Source organism: Cnephaeus nilssonii, assembly GCF_951640355.1.
Source record: "Cnephaeus nilssonii genome assembly, chromosome: 6".
In the NCBI taxonomy this organism is placed as follows: Eukaryota; Metazoa; Chordata; class Mammalia; order Chiroptera; family Vespertilionidae; genus Cnephaeus; species Cnephaeus nilssonii.
This window is the reverse complement of record NC_137077.1, coordinates 66634276-66651761: the sequence shown is the minus strand read 5'-3', so window position 1 is coordinate 66651761 and position 17486 is coordinate 66634276. Positions and strand designations below refer to the sequence as shown.

At 39.5% G+C, this 17486-nt stretch overlaps 1 protein-coding gene and 2 pseudogenes across 4 annotated transcripts in view; 1 reads left to right on the top strand and 2 right to left on the bottom strand.

Annotated features, from left to right (window-relative positions):
- TBC1D15 (TBC1 domain family member 15) overlaps positions 1–17486 on the bottom strand; it is an 83639-nt gene that overhangs the window by 14331 nt on the left and 51822 nt on the right. For both annotated transcript variants that reach the window (XM_079774379.1, XM_079774378.1), the window contains 4 exons: positions 14954–15082; positions 14329–14432; positions 12582–12676; positions 6304–6420 (listed from right to left, as the gene is read on the bottom strand). In XM_079774379.1, the coding sequence (XP_079630505.1) occupies positions 6304–6420; positions 12582–12676; positions 14329–14432; positions 14954–15082 (445 nt within the window). The remainder of the gene's footprint in view (positions 1–6303; positions 6421–12581; positions 12677–14328; positions 14433–14953; positions 15083–17486) is intronic.
- Positions 13462–13837, bottom strand: LOC307101432 (small nuclear ribonucleoprotein G-like; annotated as a pseudogene). The gene has a single exon. The product of its transcript is annotated as a small nuclear ribonucleoprotein G-like (transcript).
- LOC307101430 (ethylmalonyl-CoA decarboxylase-like) lies at positions 15293–17463 on the top strand (annotated as a pseudogene). The gene has a single exon. The product of its transcript is annotated as an ethylmalonyl-CoA decarboxylase-like (transcript).

Here is a 17486-nt window from a genome sequence, read left to right as displayed (position 1 = left end):
ATAAGCCAAGTAAAATACACACTAAACAGGATCCAACTGCTTTAGCAACCAGATCGTTGGTAATCTAAATAAAAGGAGTCACAATGAAATTATCTACCTCTTTTAAATAGACAAATCTATGTCTTCTTTCTTTTCTTATTACGCTATTCCCAAGCAATGCTAGCAATTGGGTTTAATCCAATCAGTATGTTGAGCCTAAAACTGCCACTTTAAATATCTTTGTCTTTATGCTGTTAAAATTTTTCAGTTATGACACTAATTACAGCCCTTGCTTAAAAGAAAAATTGCGAAGTTAAAGAATCAGGCTCTCTACTTAAAAATGAACAAAAAGTCTTAGTTCTACTTTTCACTTAAATATGTCAAGCTTCTTATTTTTTAGTTCCAACTTATAAAACCCTCAGTTTTCTTAAGTGTTTTACAATTAAATTTCAGACAAGACATAGATACTTAAACCAACGAACAAGAACGCATTCTAAGCCTTTTCCCATACATATTATCATTTAACTTTGGTTAAGTTCATACATTTGTAAAAGTTACCAAAAAAAATTTTCCCCAATGGCAGCTTGGAAAGTCTGTGGAAACAGATCCAAAACTTACATTTTTAACATTCATAAAAATCTACATGTACTGAAGACATCTGAAGAGTATATATTTTAAAAGGGAAGAGAGTATTTCTGCTAGAAATGATACACAACTCTGCATCACTCTTATTTTGAAAGAAATGTTTTTTTAAAATGACCCAGGAAGCATATAAGCCAGTCTCTTTAAAAAAAAACAACACACCTCAGATTAAATGTGTAACAGAGAAGCACTCAGGTCACATAAGGATCTCCTTACAAATAAACATTTAGCTCCACCTGCTCAGAGCCTCTGTTCTATCATCTACTGCTGTAGCTAGTCTCTATCAACCTACGTATATACTATGCCCTGTGAGAAAGCATGGGTCTACTCGCTTTAGCACAAAAGAACACATGGGTTCCCATGGCGGGCATCCAATGGAGTTATCAAGACATTCACAGAAGTGCCAGAAAAAAGACACGTGACATATCTAAATGTAAGCATTTCGACATATTTATTGCAGATGCTTTTTTAAAGTAACAAACACTTGCAATGATTAATTTTATATCAACCTGAGTGGGCCACAGGATGCCCAGATGTCTGGTTAAACATTTCTGGGAATGTCTGTGGAGGTGTTTCTAGAAGAGATTAGTATTTGAATTGGAGAAATGATTAAAGCAGATGGCCCTCCCCAATGTGGGTGAGTGTAATCAAATCCATTGAGAGAGCCTGAATAGAATCTCTATTATAAAAAACCCTTGGTCATGACACCATCACGCTGTAACAACCAAAGACTGGTCATGAGGAGGCTGCGTGCACGGGTGGGCGGGGACTTGACTCTGGGTCTTGTGGCACTGGCGGGACTTGACGCTGTGTCCCGCAGTGCACCAGGTCTGGGTCTTGAGAGATTTTGGGCACTGGGCCCCTAGTAAAAAGATAAAGGAAGGTTGAATTTGCTCTACGCCTGGTAGCTTGAGCTGGGACATCCAATATTATCCTGCCCTGTGTTCCTGGGTCTCATGCCTGCACGCATCTACACCAGCGCTCCACAGCTCTCAGCCCTTCAAACGATACCACCAGCTTTCCTTGGCCTCTAGCTTGCAGAGAGCAAATTGTGGGATTTCTTTTTCTCTTTTTCTGGTATGTGTGTGGGGGTGGGGGGGGGGAGAAGGAGGAGGGAGGAGGACAAACACATATAATCTTAATGGTTGTTTCTCTGACAAACCCTGACTAATACAACACTTTTTTAAAAAAAGAATAAGTAGGTTGAAAGGAAGATTAAATTGTTATCAACAAAATTTTCCTACATGGCACTCACATAGTGAAAGCAATGTCAAATATAAGGGTTAAACGAATTAAAGCATGAAAGAAATTTGATCTGAATTCAACAAAGAGCAAAAGAGTACTTACTTTACTGGGTCTAACTGCATGTGGTCTATAATAAAAATATTTCAAAGTGTACTATTCAAAAAATTTACAAAGCACCTTTCCACTGGGGGGGGGGGGGAGAATGCTTTATTATAAAGGTATAATAAAATTTTCTAAAAAGCTAATTTAATCCTTTAAGTCTTCAGCTTTCATATGGCATCACTACCATATTTCTTCTGTAAGTCTTAGCTGAAGCAAGTAGTTAAATTAATCTTTGTATTTTAGTTGCTTGTAATCTATTTTATTTTATACATGATGTTAGTTGGGATATGCCATGAGTTGCGGGGGTGGAATTAATGTACAATTCCCTTTAATTAAAGAAAGACTAAAGCTGTTTAAATTAGCATTCAGTGACACTCAGAGCCTGCACTAGTGCTGACTGATGCACATCTTAATCAGCACTAGTACAATTTCTGAAGTAGTTCCCTGAAATTATTTACATAGCAACTGTTTCAGTGGAGACATGTAAGAAATGATATCCTTACTACCCTAGTGTATACTCTCACACTGATAAGAAACATTTCATCTACATCTACCTTAATTTTCCAGGTTAACTGAACTTTAACCCTTAGAGAATCAAATTTTAAATAATCTTAGAAGTTGGAAATCATTTTTTTAAATAAGACATTCCCTGACTTCTTATCTATATATATAAAGAGGTAATATGCAAATTAGCCAGGACGCCATAACATCACGACTGCTCAGGAGGAGGCTGTGTGCAGGTGGGCGGGAGGGGACTGCGTGCACAGTGAGGCAAGCCACGGATGGTGCAGGCCCGGAGAGAACCGGGCCTGTCAGCTGTGCATGCCAGCAGTCCCACCTCTGCGCGTGAGCTGCAGAGGAAACACCTTTTCTGACCGCACATTGGCTAAGCTCCCAGTACGCCACTCACAGTGTTCTTGGTAACTTGGGTAATAAGAATCCAAGAAGGTGATCTGGGGTTTTTCCACCTCACTCCTGGAGGAAAAAATGAAGGTCTGCTGCTGGAGGGGCTAAGAAATGTCATATCCTGCCCTAGCCGGTTTGGCTCGGTGGATAGAGCCTTGGCCTGCCAATCGCAAGGTCCAGGTTCGATTCTGGTCAAGGGCATGTATCTAGGGTTGCAGGCTCCTCCCTGGCCGGGGCCCAGGTCAGGGCTCATGCAGGAGGCAACCAATCGAAGTGTCCCTCTCACATTGATGTTTCTCTCTGCCTTTCCCTCTCTCTTCCACACTCTTTAAAAATCAATGTAAAAATATCCTCAGGTGAGGATAAAAACAAACAAAAAAGAAAGGTCATATCCTATGAAAGAGACATCTTGAAAATGCCTAAAGAAAGTTGTCATTTTTTTGTGGTGAAGGGACTAGAGTTCATGTTGATGAAAACACCTTAGCGGCTGCAGCAACCAGCAGGGGCAGCAGCAGCAAGAGCCTTCCCCTGATCAACCCAGTCGCCTCCTGCAGAGGGAGACCAGACTGCGGCTTAGGGGAGCAGGCCTAAGCCATCAGTAGGACATCCCCTGAGGGCTCCTGGATTGGAGAGGGTGAAAGTTGGGCTGAGGGACCCCCACCCCCATGCACAAATTTCGTGCACTGGGCCTCTGGTATACAGTATAATTTCACTTTTTATTGGTTATTCAGAATCATCATTATGAACATACCCTATAAAACAGATACCTGATACGCCCTAGGTGCGGGGTCTTTGAACTAACTAAAATTCAGTCCTCCTTGAGTTTTTCTAACTGCTTTTGGTAATTTTTGTCTTCTGTCTGCTTTTGATTATTTTTGTCTCCTTCCTCACCATTAATAAGATTATATTCAAAAAAAAAAAAGAAAGATTATATTCAACACATATAAACTTTATACCTACCTAGTCTATGGCTAAGAAGTCAAATAATCAAATATGACAGAATCACCTATAAGAGTTTATTTATAACCCAAGTTCCTTTGCTATGATTAAAAGGCAAGAAATTTGGTCCACTGCTTTATAAAAACTACCTTGGCTTCTCACAAGGCCAGAGTTCTTCATGGAAAGCTTGCTTATGTTTCAGGTAACTTAAGTATTTGATCAGAAAGAATGTTTGTTAATACAAACAAACTAAAAGAGCAATTTATGGAGTTAGCTGGTCTGGGCCTATGCCCTGAAAAAAAAAAATCTGAGCATTCAGGAATTCCTTCTGAGAATATGAATAAATTCCTACCTCAAAATTCCTACCTGAGAGTTCGAGGCAATAGAACCAAACTGGCAAAGGGCCAGGGTGCTGAATGTATACTGGCAAGAAATCCAGCCTGAAAGACTTGGGCTTCCACTCCCCAGTCCAATATTTACTACTTGTGCAAACTTGAATCACTCTCCAAACCATTATAGCCTTATGCATAAAGTAGGCATTATTTTCCCACTTCTTCAAAAGGCTATTAGAATCCAAATCTAAATCAAGTATGACCTGCACTCTATAACCTGAAAAGCACTCTACTGATATGTCTTCAATGATCCAATCTAAGGCTCATTATAGGTATGACAGACAGAACTGGCGAAAATTTAAAGAGAAATCTGTGATTTTTCAACTTATTGTCACCAAAGGGGCTGATGCCTCAAAGATCCACAAAGAGTTTACATCTTTCCCTAATATGCATATAAGAAGCCAGGAGGAATTCACATAGATACAAACAGTGAATAAAATGTACCCATAATTCAAGGTTCATTTGGGTTTAACATGCCAAATATCCAATTACCTTCTCCAAAAGATGTTTCTAGCTATATTAAAGTAACCTGGAAAACATCTATTTCTACTAGCCTCTACTTGAGATCCCTCTCATGGTAGGTATACTCAGAAACTTCCCATTGCTTAAACTTACTTAAAGGTTGATGCTTAGGAAATTTGTTGGTCTTTTAAAGAAATAGCTCAAGTTCACTTGCCCCTTAAAATACTGGTTTCTTAGGTTATCTATCCCTTAGCATCTCTTCCCCATGCAATCCCTAATTCTGACCTCCAGTACCAGTCTTTTCAACCCATTTTTGAAACTCTATTAGACAAGCAGTGCTGATAACTCTATAGGGCATGTAGTCCCTTAACAAGAAAAGAAAGTAAAGTTCTACATGCCGTACAGAGTTATCAGCACTGCCTGTCAAATATATCAAATCAATACATTCCTTAACAAGGGAGAAAGCATATCAAAGGTTCCAAAACTTTCTCACTTCACAGAACCCTTAATGTCTCAGTAAATTTTTCCAAGGTACCCCATGGCTCAAAGAAACAACTAACATTTCCATTTATTAAGTAGTTAGATCCAAACAACATAAGTATTTATGCCCTATGAACTTAGCATCTGTTGGGCATTACACTACTTCTCAAACCTTGAAATCCAATTGGATACCGCCATCCTCATTCCTGTTCCTAATCTATTTTCACCAGTACTTGCTTATCAGAGCAAGGCCAAAAACACGGCTTAACAAAGATATAACTTCAGCCCTGGCTGGCGTGGCTCAGTTGGACATCATCACATACACAGAAAGGCTGCTGGTTCAATTCCCAGTCAAGAGTACATGCCTGGGTTGCAGGCTCCATCTCCTGTAGGGGACATGCAGGAGGCAGCCAATTGATGTTTCCCTCTCACAACAATGTTTCTCTCCATCTCCCTTCCTCTCTCTAAAAATCAATTAAAAAATATTTTTAAAAATGTATATATAACTCATCAGAAGTAATGTGGTGATCTAATTTGAAATCCTGGACTATTTCAGCTAATAGTTAGAGCTGTGTCCTATAGATGTCACTATATTTCCCTAAAAATTTTTAAATATCCCACATTGTCCCCATGAGTTTGCTAAGACAACACAGTGCTCCTCAGTGCACAATTTGGGAGCCATAGCCTTGTAAATTTCCAGTGTCCTGTAGAACCGCCCCCCCCTATAAAAACTAGGCCACAGAACTATTACATAGATGTGTCTAACAGGTTAATAAATTGAAATTCTTTTTTTTTTTTAATTTTTTATTGATTTCAGAAAGGGAGGGAGGAGGGAGAGAGAAACATCAATGATGAGAGTCATTGATCAACCACCCGCTGCATGCCCCATACTGGAGATCGAGCCCGCAACCCAGGCACATGCCCTGACCAGGAATGGAACCTTGATCTCCTGGTTCATAGGTTGATGCTCAACCCTGAGCCATGCCAGTATTAAAAATGCTCAACTCAATGCTTGTGAAGAAATGGGGAGGTATTATACAACAGGGTACAATCTAACAATAGAAGATGACCAGTTTAGGTTCTGTAAGAACATTTTTAAAATGTATTAGATCAATATTCTAAATCTTTTTAAATTAGAAATTAGAGTAGAACTTACCTAAATCAAAATCATACATACAGTAGGTCATCAAAATGTCATGAAGCAAAATCAACCCTGGATTATCTTGGCCTTCATAAAACTTGTTTGTTCGATCTGTTCTGTTAACATCTTTTTCTGAGGAGGAAAATCACATATATGAAAACCTTTTAAAAAACAGATTTTTATAAAGCTCACATTTTATAAGTACAGGATTATTTTTCTTGCTATTAACTTTACTCTATTGCCAAGCCTTTACTTAATGAAAATAATCAGATTCCATTTCAGATATGCAATAAAGTAGCATTTTGGAATCATTTTCAAAAATCAGTCTACCTATCCATAAGTATATTTTTAAATATTTTTCCATATTTATCTAAACACAGAAATCTTTTAATTGAATAGATAATATTTCCCATTAATTAAAAGCAACACTAGGTAGTAATTCACATTAGTTAGCAATAAAAATGCCAGTCATGATGCTTGTAATTAGGCAATATTATTTGAAAACAGTAATGAAAAAGCTACTATACAATCAAGCGTAATCAAAGAGATTTGTTTCATTCATATTTGCTTCATTGATTATGAGAAGTAGTATCAATTTCTTTGTCATGTTCCATAATCATCTTCAGGATAAATTACTTCCTTATTCTCATATGTACATTATTCAGTCTATATTTTAGTATAAGAAATTTATTTTAATTTTGAAAAAAATGAAAATCCACATTTTGCTGGAAATTATTTCATAACTTTAAAAACAGATTTGGAAACATCACCACAAGAGTATTCCAAGTTATACTGACAATTCAACTCACGAACCTATTAAATGCATCTTGGGAAAGACTTTACAACTAAAAAGACCATTTCTCTAACCTAAATCCCTCAGGATATTGGAAATTTTTAAACTCAAAATGATATACTTATAACCAATCCTGTTTAAAAGTTGTGAAGAAATGGGAGCGTATTATATAACAGAGTAGAATCTAACAATAGAAGATGGCCAGTTTAGGTTCTGAAAGAACATTTTTAGAATGTAGTAGATCCATATTCTAGCTTTCTGTTATAATATTCTACATGAGATTTAATGAAGTATATATCTATAGAATTGTGAAATAAGAAATAGCAATTAAAGTGCTATAAATGTAAAATTTCATTTAAAATGTCAAAATATTTCAGTCTCATATTACAGTTGATAAAGAGGTACATAACTTTTTTTATTAACTTAAGCACAATTTACATAGCCATAATGCCAATACAGATGATCTGACTTAACAGGTGTTTTAAACACAGTAAAGTTATTTGTACTCTCATGAAATATCTGTACTTTTTCCTCTTGTATATTTCTGTCAAGCAGAATACTAAAAGAAAAAAAAAAGGTATTTTATAAAGGAAGTATTTCTAGAAAGACAATTATTACTTAAGGTAAAAAAAAAATCCAACTCTCTGTCCAACTTGATGTAGCTAAAAAAGACTGAAAAACACAACCATGCCGACTAATCCCATTTTACATTCACCATCACTAACCTTTCTTACCATTCCCTCTTCGTATTCATATAACAATTGTACAACTTCTCCTCTCTTCTCAAGCATCCAACACGTTATCTTCCACCAATCCATATTTCTTCTCTGACCTCATCAGTTTCTATACTCCACCCAACTCACTCCAAGACCCTGGGATGAAAACAAGTCTAACACGTTTCTTTCTGCTTGGATTGCCCTTCACCTAGGTATCTACATAGTTCACCAATCCCCCTTTTCAAGTTTCCACTCAAATATCACCTTTTCAAGAAGAGCCGCCTATGATCACCCAAGTTAAAACAACACAACACATAAACTTCCTAACCATCTTTCCTGCCTTATTTTTCTATTTTAGCACTTGTCACTAACATACCACATATGTTACTTTTTATCTTATTTACTGTCTGTTCTTCCCACAGGAACAAAAGCTACTTAAAGAATTTTGTTTTGTTCCCTGGTTAATCCCCAATGCCTAGAGAAGAATCTTACCTAAGAATAGAGAAACATGTTAATTGACCGTACATCCACTACGCCCACAGCCAGAGAATGCAAATTAACCCAACAAAGATGGCAGTTAATTTGCATACATACCTGGGTCCCGGGAACCTCCTCAGCACCCAGGTCACTCCCAGCCGGCCATCGGGCAGAGGCTTTAGGCTTGGGAAGGGGCCGAGCCTGCGATCGGAGGAGCCCAGTGGGGGGGGGGGGGGGGGAATCCCTTCCCAAGCCTAAAGCCTGGGGCGGAGGCTTTAGGCTTGGGAAGGGGCCGAGCCTGGGATCGGAGGGAAAGGGAAAAAAATCAATGGAAACATATCCTCAGGTGAGGATAAAAAGAAAAATAAAGAAAGAAATGTCATATCTTATGAAAGACACATCTTGAAAATGCTTAAAGAAAGTTGTCATTTTTTTCATGGTGAAGGGTCTGGAGTCTGTGTTGATGAAAATACCTTGGTGGCTGCGGTGACTGGCAGTGGCTGCAGCAGCGGGGTGATGGGGCTGGCGCCTTCCCCTGATCAGCCTGGTCGCCTCCCGAAAAGGGAGGCCAGACTGCGGCTTAGGTCCGCTCCCAATGGGGAGTGGGCCTAAGCCATCAGTAGGACATCCCCTGAGGGCTCCCAGTATGTGAGAGGGGGCAGGCTGGGCTGAGGGACCCCTCCCCAGTGCATAAATTTCGTGCACCAGGCCCCTGGTCTACTACATAATAGGCACTAAGTAAATATTGAATGAATATAGGAATGTTTAAAATATTGTGATTTTCAAAAAAATTCTTGTACAGCTACAGCTATGCATGCCTTCAATAACTTTTCCAACATGGCCTTTATCATACTAGTAAGAGTCACACAACCCAGTATTGACTATCCTATATAATAAAGAGGTAATATGCAAATTAACCCTCACAAGATGGCTCCTACGACCAGGCCAGCAGGGGTTTAGTGAGGGATGACAAAACAACTAAACAAACAGGCTGCATGGGGAGAGGAGACTGGCAGGGGGGTTAGTGAGAGACAACCAAACGACTGAACAGCAGGCTGCATGAGGGGCGACCAGGCTGGCAGGGGAGGGCAGTTGAGGGCGACCAGGCCAGCGGGGGGTGAGGGGCAGTTGGGGGCGACTAGGCTGGCATGCAGAGGCAGTGAGGGGCGATCAGGAGGCGGGGAGGGGGGGGGGGAGTTAGGGGAAACCAGGCAGGCAGGCAAGCGATTAGGAACCAGCGGTCCAGGATTGTGAAAGGGATGACCCTGAGGAGTCCCAGATTGGAGAGGGTGTAGCTGGGCTGAAGGGATTCGCCCCCTTGTGCATGAATTTCATGCACCAGACCTCTAATTTGGAAATAAGTCTAATTCTCTTAATGTAAAATTCTGTCATTCATCTCTTTTTTAGGTTAATAATTATTCAATTTGCAAAAATTGACCAGAATTTGCTATCTCTCTGGAGTCATTTAATGAGTTAAAAAATGAAATATATTCATACTAGTGGCCCAGTGCACAAATTCATACACAGGATCCAGCCGGTCTGGCCCCAATCGGGGTGGATCGGGGCTGGGCCTGTTGGGAGGAGATGGCAGAGGATGGCTGGCCGGCCAGCCCCATCAGGCCCGATCAGGCTGGGCCAGCTGGGGGAAGGGGCGCGGGTGATTGGCCAGCGGGCCCCACCCCTAATTGGGGTTGGAGGGGCAATTGGGAGCGGGGCTGGCAATAGGGAGGGGCTGTGGGCAGTGGGCCAGCCGGCCCCACCCCTGAATGGGGTGAAGGGGGCCAGCGGCCTGGGGGTGGAGCCATGGGTGGTTGGCCAGCCAGCCGGCCCTGCCCCTGATGGGGTAGGGGGCTGATGTGGGGTGGGACCAGGCAGGGGGAGGGGCTGCAGGAGGTTGGCAGGCCAGCCCCGCCCCATATTGGGGTGGGGGGGACCAAATGGGTGGGGCTGGCATGGGGGAGGGGCTGCAGGCCGATCAGGGTAGTGGGGACCCATTGGGGGCGTGGCCAGCCGGGAGAAGGGGCTGCAGGAGATTGGCTGGCCAGCCCCACCCCAATGGGCCAGACTGGGGGGAGGGGCTGCGGGCCTATCATGATGGGGCAGGCTGATCCGGGGCAGGGCTGGCTGGGGGGAAGGGCAGCCAGCTCTTGATCTGGGTGGAAGAGTCTGATCAGGGGCAGGCCGGCAGGGGGGAGGGGCCACGAGGTTGTCCAGCTGGCCCCACCCCCTGATCGGCCAGTTCGCTGGCCACAGTGGGTGTCATAGCAACCAGTTGTTATAGCCGTTACAGTCACTGGCTTTTTATATATATAGATTTAGAGGAGATCTGGAGGGATATAAACCAAAGCCTATTTAAACACCGTTATCTCTGGATGACAGAAACAAACTAATTTTTTCTTTTCTCATCTATAGTTTCTAATTTTTCATAATAAACAAACTGTTTTTAAAATAAGATAATAATCTTAATGCAATTAATTCAACAAGTAAAGTTAAGTACTGTTTTTACTATTTCACATTTTGAAATTAAAATATGTAATACTAGGGGCCCGGTGCACGAAATTCGTGCACTGGGGGTCAGGGGTCCCTCAGCCCAACCTGCCCCCTCTCACATACTGGGAGCCTTCAGGGGATGTCCTACTGACGGCTTAGGCCCACACCCCACGGGGAGCGGGCCTAAGCTGCAGTCTGGCCTCCCTTTGTGGGAGGCAACCGGTCTGATCAGGGGAAGGCACCAGCCCCATCACTCCGCTGCTGCAGCCACTGCCAGTCACTGCAGCCACCAAGGTGTTTTCATCAACACGGACTCCAGTCCCTTCACCAAGAAAAAAATGACAATTTTCTTTAGGCATTTTCAAGATGTGTCTTTCATAGGATATGCATTTCTTTCTTTATTTTTTATCCTCACCTGAGGATATGTTTCCATTGACTTTTAGAGAATGTGGAATAGAAAAGGAAAGACAGAGAGAAACATCAAAGTGAGAGGAACACTTTGATTGGTTGCCTCCTGCATGAGCCGTGATCTGGGCCCCAGCCAGGGAGGAGCCTGCAACCTAGGTACATGCCTTTGATCAGAATCAAACCCAGACCCTGCTGACTGCAGGCTGAGGCATTATCCACTGAGTCAAACTGGCTAGGGCAGGATATGACATTTCTTAGCCCTCCAGCAGCAGACCTTCATTTTTTTCTCCAGAAGTGTGGTGGAAAAACCTTAGATCACGTTTTTGGATTCTTATTACCCAAGTTACTAAGAATATTACCAGTGGCATACAGGAAGCTTAGCCAATGTGCAGTCAGAAAAGGTGTTTCCTCTATAGTTCACACCAATCGAGGGCTGGACCCTGCCCAGGCCTAAAGCCTCTGGCCGAAGCTTTAGGCCTGGGCAGGCCCCTCCAGCTCGCTCTGATCACCGGCTCAGCCCCTGCCCAGGCCTGCCCAGACCGAAAGCCTCTAGGGGAAGAGCAGACCCCCAGCTCCCTGTGATCAATCACAGGGGGTCCACTCCTGCACCAGGCCGAAGCAACCACCAGCTCTCTATGATCGATTGCAAGGGGTCTGCACTCCAGCAGCGGGGCTGAGGGTACTGGGCACCGCCATCTTGTGGCTATGGGGGCCGCCATTTTGTCACAGAGTGATGGTTAATTTGCATATTACTCTATTATTAGATAGGATACCAGTATTTATAAATATACTGACTTCATATAGCTATTTGAAAAGGAAAAACCAATAGTAAACTCTGCTGGGCTGGCTTGGCTCAGTAGTTGAGCATCGATCTATGAACCAGGAGGTCTCGGTTTGATTCCTGGTCTGCCAACTCAATCTCCAGTGGGGGTGTGCATGAGGCAGCCGATCAATGATTCTCTCTCATCGTTGATGTTTCTATAGCTCTCTCCCTCTCCCTTCCTCTCTGAAATCAATAAAATATATATATTTTTAAATATATTTTATTAATTTTTTACAGAGAGGAAGGGAGAGAGAGTTAGAAACATCGATGAGAGAGAAACATCAATCAGGTGCCTCCTGCACACCCCCCACTGGGTATGTGCTCACAACCAAGGTACATGCCCTTGACCGGAATCGAACCTGGAACCCTTGAGTCCGAAGGCGGACGCTCTATCCACTGAGCCAAACCAGTTAGGGCTAAAATATATTTTTTTAAGAAAAATAGTAAACACACATTCTAATGTACTCTTGAATTCTGATTTCTCTTTTCAGTCCCAATTCTATAACATATATATTCATTTCTTAAATCTAATCAAGATTTTAATGTAAACCTTTCTCGTGCATTTTCAAAATTAAGAAAAAATTACCAATAAGACTTCTATAATCTCTTAACCTCGAATTTCTCTTCTCTTGTTCCTCGCTGACAGATTTCCACTGTAGTTTCATCCTGAAGTATTCATCACTATAGAAAACAATTTTACACCAAAAACAGCTTACTTTGAACATTTGATTTAAAATGTTTAATTGAGCTGTTCTACAAACAATTTATCAAAGCATTTATAATGCTAGTGAGATGCAAGTTTATAAATGATACTGAAATGTTTAGTTATAAAACAAAGGAAAAACAAAACAACCTTATACATGTCATAAATTTTGCTTAAACTACTAGAATAATTTAGTTATGGTTGTAAGGAAACATATACCTTAAACCTTAATATCATACCTAAAATTATTCCAGTCATTAAATATTTAACCATGAAAGTATCTGAGTAATTACAAATACAAATCTACAAACTTTAAAATGTGACAAGTTTACTGCATAAACTTGTTAATGTAAAAATGTCTTAGGAAAACTGGCAAAAAAGTTGAAAAGAAAAGAATTGAGAGTTTGAATATGCACATAATGATTAGGAGTGAGCTTTAAATTAAAGGCTAGACTAATGAACTGATAATAAGAGTACACCTGGAAAGTTGTTCTGTGTTTCTTTTAAAATCTAAGAGATTATTTAAAAATAGAAACACTCTTCCCAAAAAAAAAAGAAAGATCAATTTATGTTACAAGAGCACAGAAAAATTAATTAAAGGAAATTAACCTAAATAGCAAATACACATTTTATGAGCTACTTTATAATCTCATAATAAATTACAAAAATAAATCAAGATAAATGAAATATTTTAAAATCCAAATCTAGTTTTTTTTTCAAGTATTCAAAATATTTGTACATAACTACAATGAGGTCCGTCTAATAAATGTTTCTGGTTTGAAATAACTATGGCATTCATAATATATTTTTTTACTATCACAAAGTTTATTTAATAAAAGTTCACTATGAAAATGCATACAACCCAATTTTTCTATTATAGTAAAACAGGTATTGTGGAGAGGGGACATGTAGAAGCAATTGATTTCTCTGGTGAACACAGCCATTCTTTATACTCTCCAAGGCTTTTAACATGATGATACTATTTCCTCATATTACCATGTTCCAATATTGTTCTGTTGCCCACCAGTTGCCATCTCCACACATTCATCTATCACAAGATTCATAAAAGGATCAAATCCCTGCAATATTCCTTGGATATATTTGCCTTCCTTTAATTTTAATTATAATTTCTTGTCCATAAGTTTTGTTTGTTTTTTACTCAAGAGAGTAAATTTTGTTCATGGTATCCTCTCAGTGAGCTCAAAGATACCTCCAAACACAATCTGTGGACTCCCTCATGCTCCTGCACTGGTGGGCATAAACTTTAAATTAAAAGGATAAAAATAAAATTACTTTCTCATATTCTAGTCTACATATTCTAAATAGTTATCTAAAAACCCTTTATTGCCCAGCCATAGTGGCTCAGTGGTTGAGCATCAAACTATGAACCAGGAAGTCACGGATTGGTCAGGCACATGCCCAAGTTGCAGGCTGGATCCCCAATAGGGGGCATGCAGGAGGCAGCTGATCAATGATTCTCATAATTGATGTTTCTATCTCTCTCTCCCTTCTCCCTTCCTCTCTGCAATCTATAAAAATATTTTAAAATAATAAATAAATAAATACCCTTTATTAATTTCTATAGGTTACTTGAATTTCTTTGATGAACATACAAAAGACAATTACTTACGTTTTTTGTTTTTGTAATTGAGTTCTTTCCTCCTTGGTACTGTCCCAAGGAAAGTAACCCAGAAGAAATTTCCATACTTGCTTTCTCAATGCATGACTGAGTCCCTGAAGAAAACATGCATATTAAACACATTCGTAAAAAAGAATGCAGTACTTTAGTTCACAAAACTTAGATTTAAATAAACAGGAAGACTAATATTTGAGAGAGTTTTATAAATAAAAACAGCTCAATTCAGTAAATACTAGATTGTTTTTGACTTTTGCATTCTCAAGATATAAACAGCTGCCAGAAAGTTTAAATAATGCAGAGTATATACAACAGACTACATAGCAGACAGTGGGGCTGATTAGTCTTTCAAAACCAAATCATTACTGGATAACGCAACTACCACTGGGGCGTATACATGTCTTCTTCATATAACCCATAACTTCTGAAGTAAGGAAAAATATCTTTCCCTAGGCTTACTGGTATCCCACCTGACATCAGGGACATCACAAGCATGTAACTCTGTCCTGCAACAATTTTAAAGCATCATTCCTCAAAAAGGAATTCACCCCCTCCCCCAAAAAAGAAGGAAATCTTGAACACCAGCAGTTTAAAATACAATCCATATTAAAGTATTTACCCCTCGAAATATCATCTGCTTCATATTATCTACATTTAAAATTCTTCCTTCGGAATCAATGTTCTTAGTCCATTCTTCCAGTGATACTGGCTCTCTCCTTTGAACAACAGGTCGTTCTCCCAAATCAATCTAAAATAAGATAACCAATAAAAAGTATACCTTTAACCAGTGAAATGAAATCATGGTATATAGAAACTTAAACTAAAATATGATTACTCAGAAATGTTCTAACATTTTTAATATCTTCCCTTGTTTTCCAACATTTAGTTTATGAACTAAATAGTTAACATTCCATACATTTTCCCTCCTACTAAATATACAAATAATTGGGTTATAAATTCAGGATGGAAAAACATTTGCTATTTTGGGTTTCAATTACGTAAGTGCAGAACAGTTAACATGTAAATTCCTATAAGAGACCCTTCACACTAAATGGTATGCTGTATTATTTTAAAAAAAACCCACAGTATTATTCCATTAATCATATTCTAAAATTAGTTTTTCTTCCAAACTAAAATTTGTAGCTCTCAGAACTGATTCATTAGCTCCACTTGGTATTTTCTACAGTTTTTAATTCAATTAACGGATGTTGGTAATTTAAAAATGCCATTTACAACATAAGCCCTTTAATTAAGTACCACAATTTAGATATTTATAATGTTCTAACTATGTACAGCCTAGCACTGTAACAAATTCAAAAGTGTTGTTGAGCATATATGTAAAGATTGGCCATAATTCAGGGCCAAAGTCCTTATTTTAAAAAGAAAAGATTCCCATGAGAATAAAAACCTTATAGTAGTAGTGTCCTGGCTGGTGCCTCTGGAACAGAACTAGAAGCAATACTCTAGGGCAGTGATGGGCAACCTTTTGAGCTTGATGTGTTAAACTTCGCCAAAAAACTGAGCATAACTCGGGTAGTGTGACACTTGGAGGAAAAAACATTATTTCGCAAATGTTTCATCCTCAGGAGCAGCAAATGTTTTATCCTTGGCATGCGGCCGCCTCAGTGGCCGCGTGTCATCAGAAATGGCACGATGAAACAAACAACCTGTTCATTATTATTAAAAGGCAATCAGATCATTCCAGTAAGAGAAAGCAGCTTGCAAAGAGGAATAGAGTCCAAACAGGAAATGGCAAGAAGCCTTTTGAAGACATCATCTATGTCTCTAAGGACAAAATTGCCACATCAAATGGGATTGTCACTTTATAATACATCTGTGGCCTCCATGTGGCAGAAATTAAAAGAAAACTGCCACAGTTTCCTGGGGGATCCAGTGACCTTTGGAAGGAAGACAGTGGCATTGGCTTTTCTCACTATGAACGATCCAAGTACAAGGAATGACTTCTTGGGTGTTAACTTTCTCCTCAGGATCTGATCTGAAAGCAATGAAGGTACTAGGAACCCCAGAGGCTGGAGTGGCCTTGCGTATGTTCATGGAAAACACCTTAGTAAGATTTAAGAAACTTCCTTTAAAGTGTCCCACTGTATCAAGGTTGGGCATTGGTTGGAGGAGCAGAATTTATTACAGCATATAATTTCAGATTAATGACTAGAAAGAGTTAGATCATATTTGTTCACAAGAAGATGGATATAATACTAAGCCGAGGCAAAGCTGCCCGGTTGGCTGAAATTATCCAGAGTAGACAAGCTCTCCAAGTGTTAAGTGGGGCCCTCAAACTGGATTCAAAACAAGCTTTCAACTTAGGAATGGTCAAAGAGGTCTTTCAGTCTTCAGATGAAACTGAAAAAGGGCACAAGTGGCTAAAGCAGTTTATGAAAGGGCCACCAGAAGTCATTTGAGCTTTGAAAAAAATCTGCTTCTTCAGGCAAAGAAGTTTCATTTCCAAGAGGCATTATAGACCGAAAGAGATCTTTTAGGGGCACTTTGGGGTGGACCCATAAATTTAGAGGCTATTGTTAGGAAAGGAAAATTTTGTAAATAGTTACAATTCCAAGGACTCATATGTAGAAAAGTTAAATGATACTAAATATGAATGTCAGAATTACTTTGCAGGTTACTACTAGTACCTGTATTTGGGTTTGTTTTTAAAAATATTATGAATACCTAAACTCACTGGCATAGTTTCCAGTATATAATATTCCCTCCCTTTTCTGTAGGGGACAGTTTCCATGATCCCAGTGGATGCCTGAAATCGTGGATAGCACTGAACCCCATATATACTGTTTCTTTCTTTACTTACATACCAGTGATAAAGTTTAATTTATAAATTAGGTGCAGTTAAGAGATTAACAACAATAACTAATAACACAATTATAACAGTAAAGAAAAGGTAACCAAAGAAAAGAGATCCACCATTAATGAACAGAAAGAATACGTAGTAATCGATGAACAACAATTTGGTGGCAAGACAAGTGTTAGTTGTTAAATATGTTAGCAGAAAGTTACAAGAAAGGATTATGAGAAAGAGGCAGATATAACTAAAATTGAGTTTCTATTTATATAGCATTCATATATGTTTAAAAACATTCCTCCTGTTAAAATATAAGAGCTATATTAATATAAATCTCCAC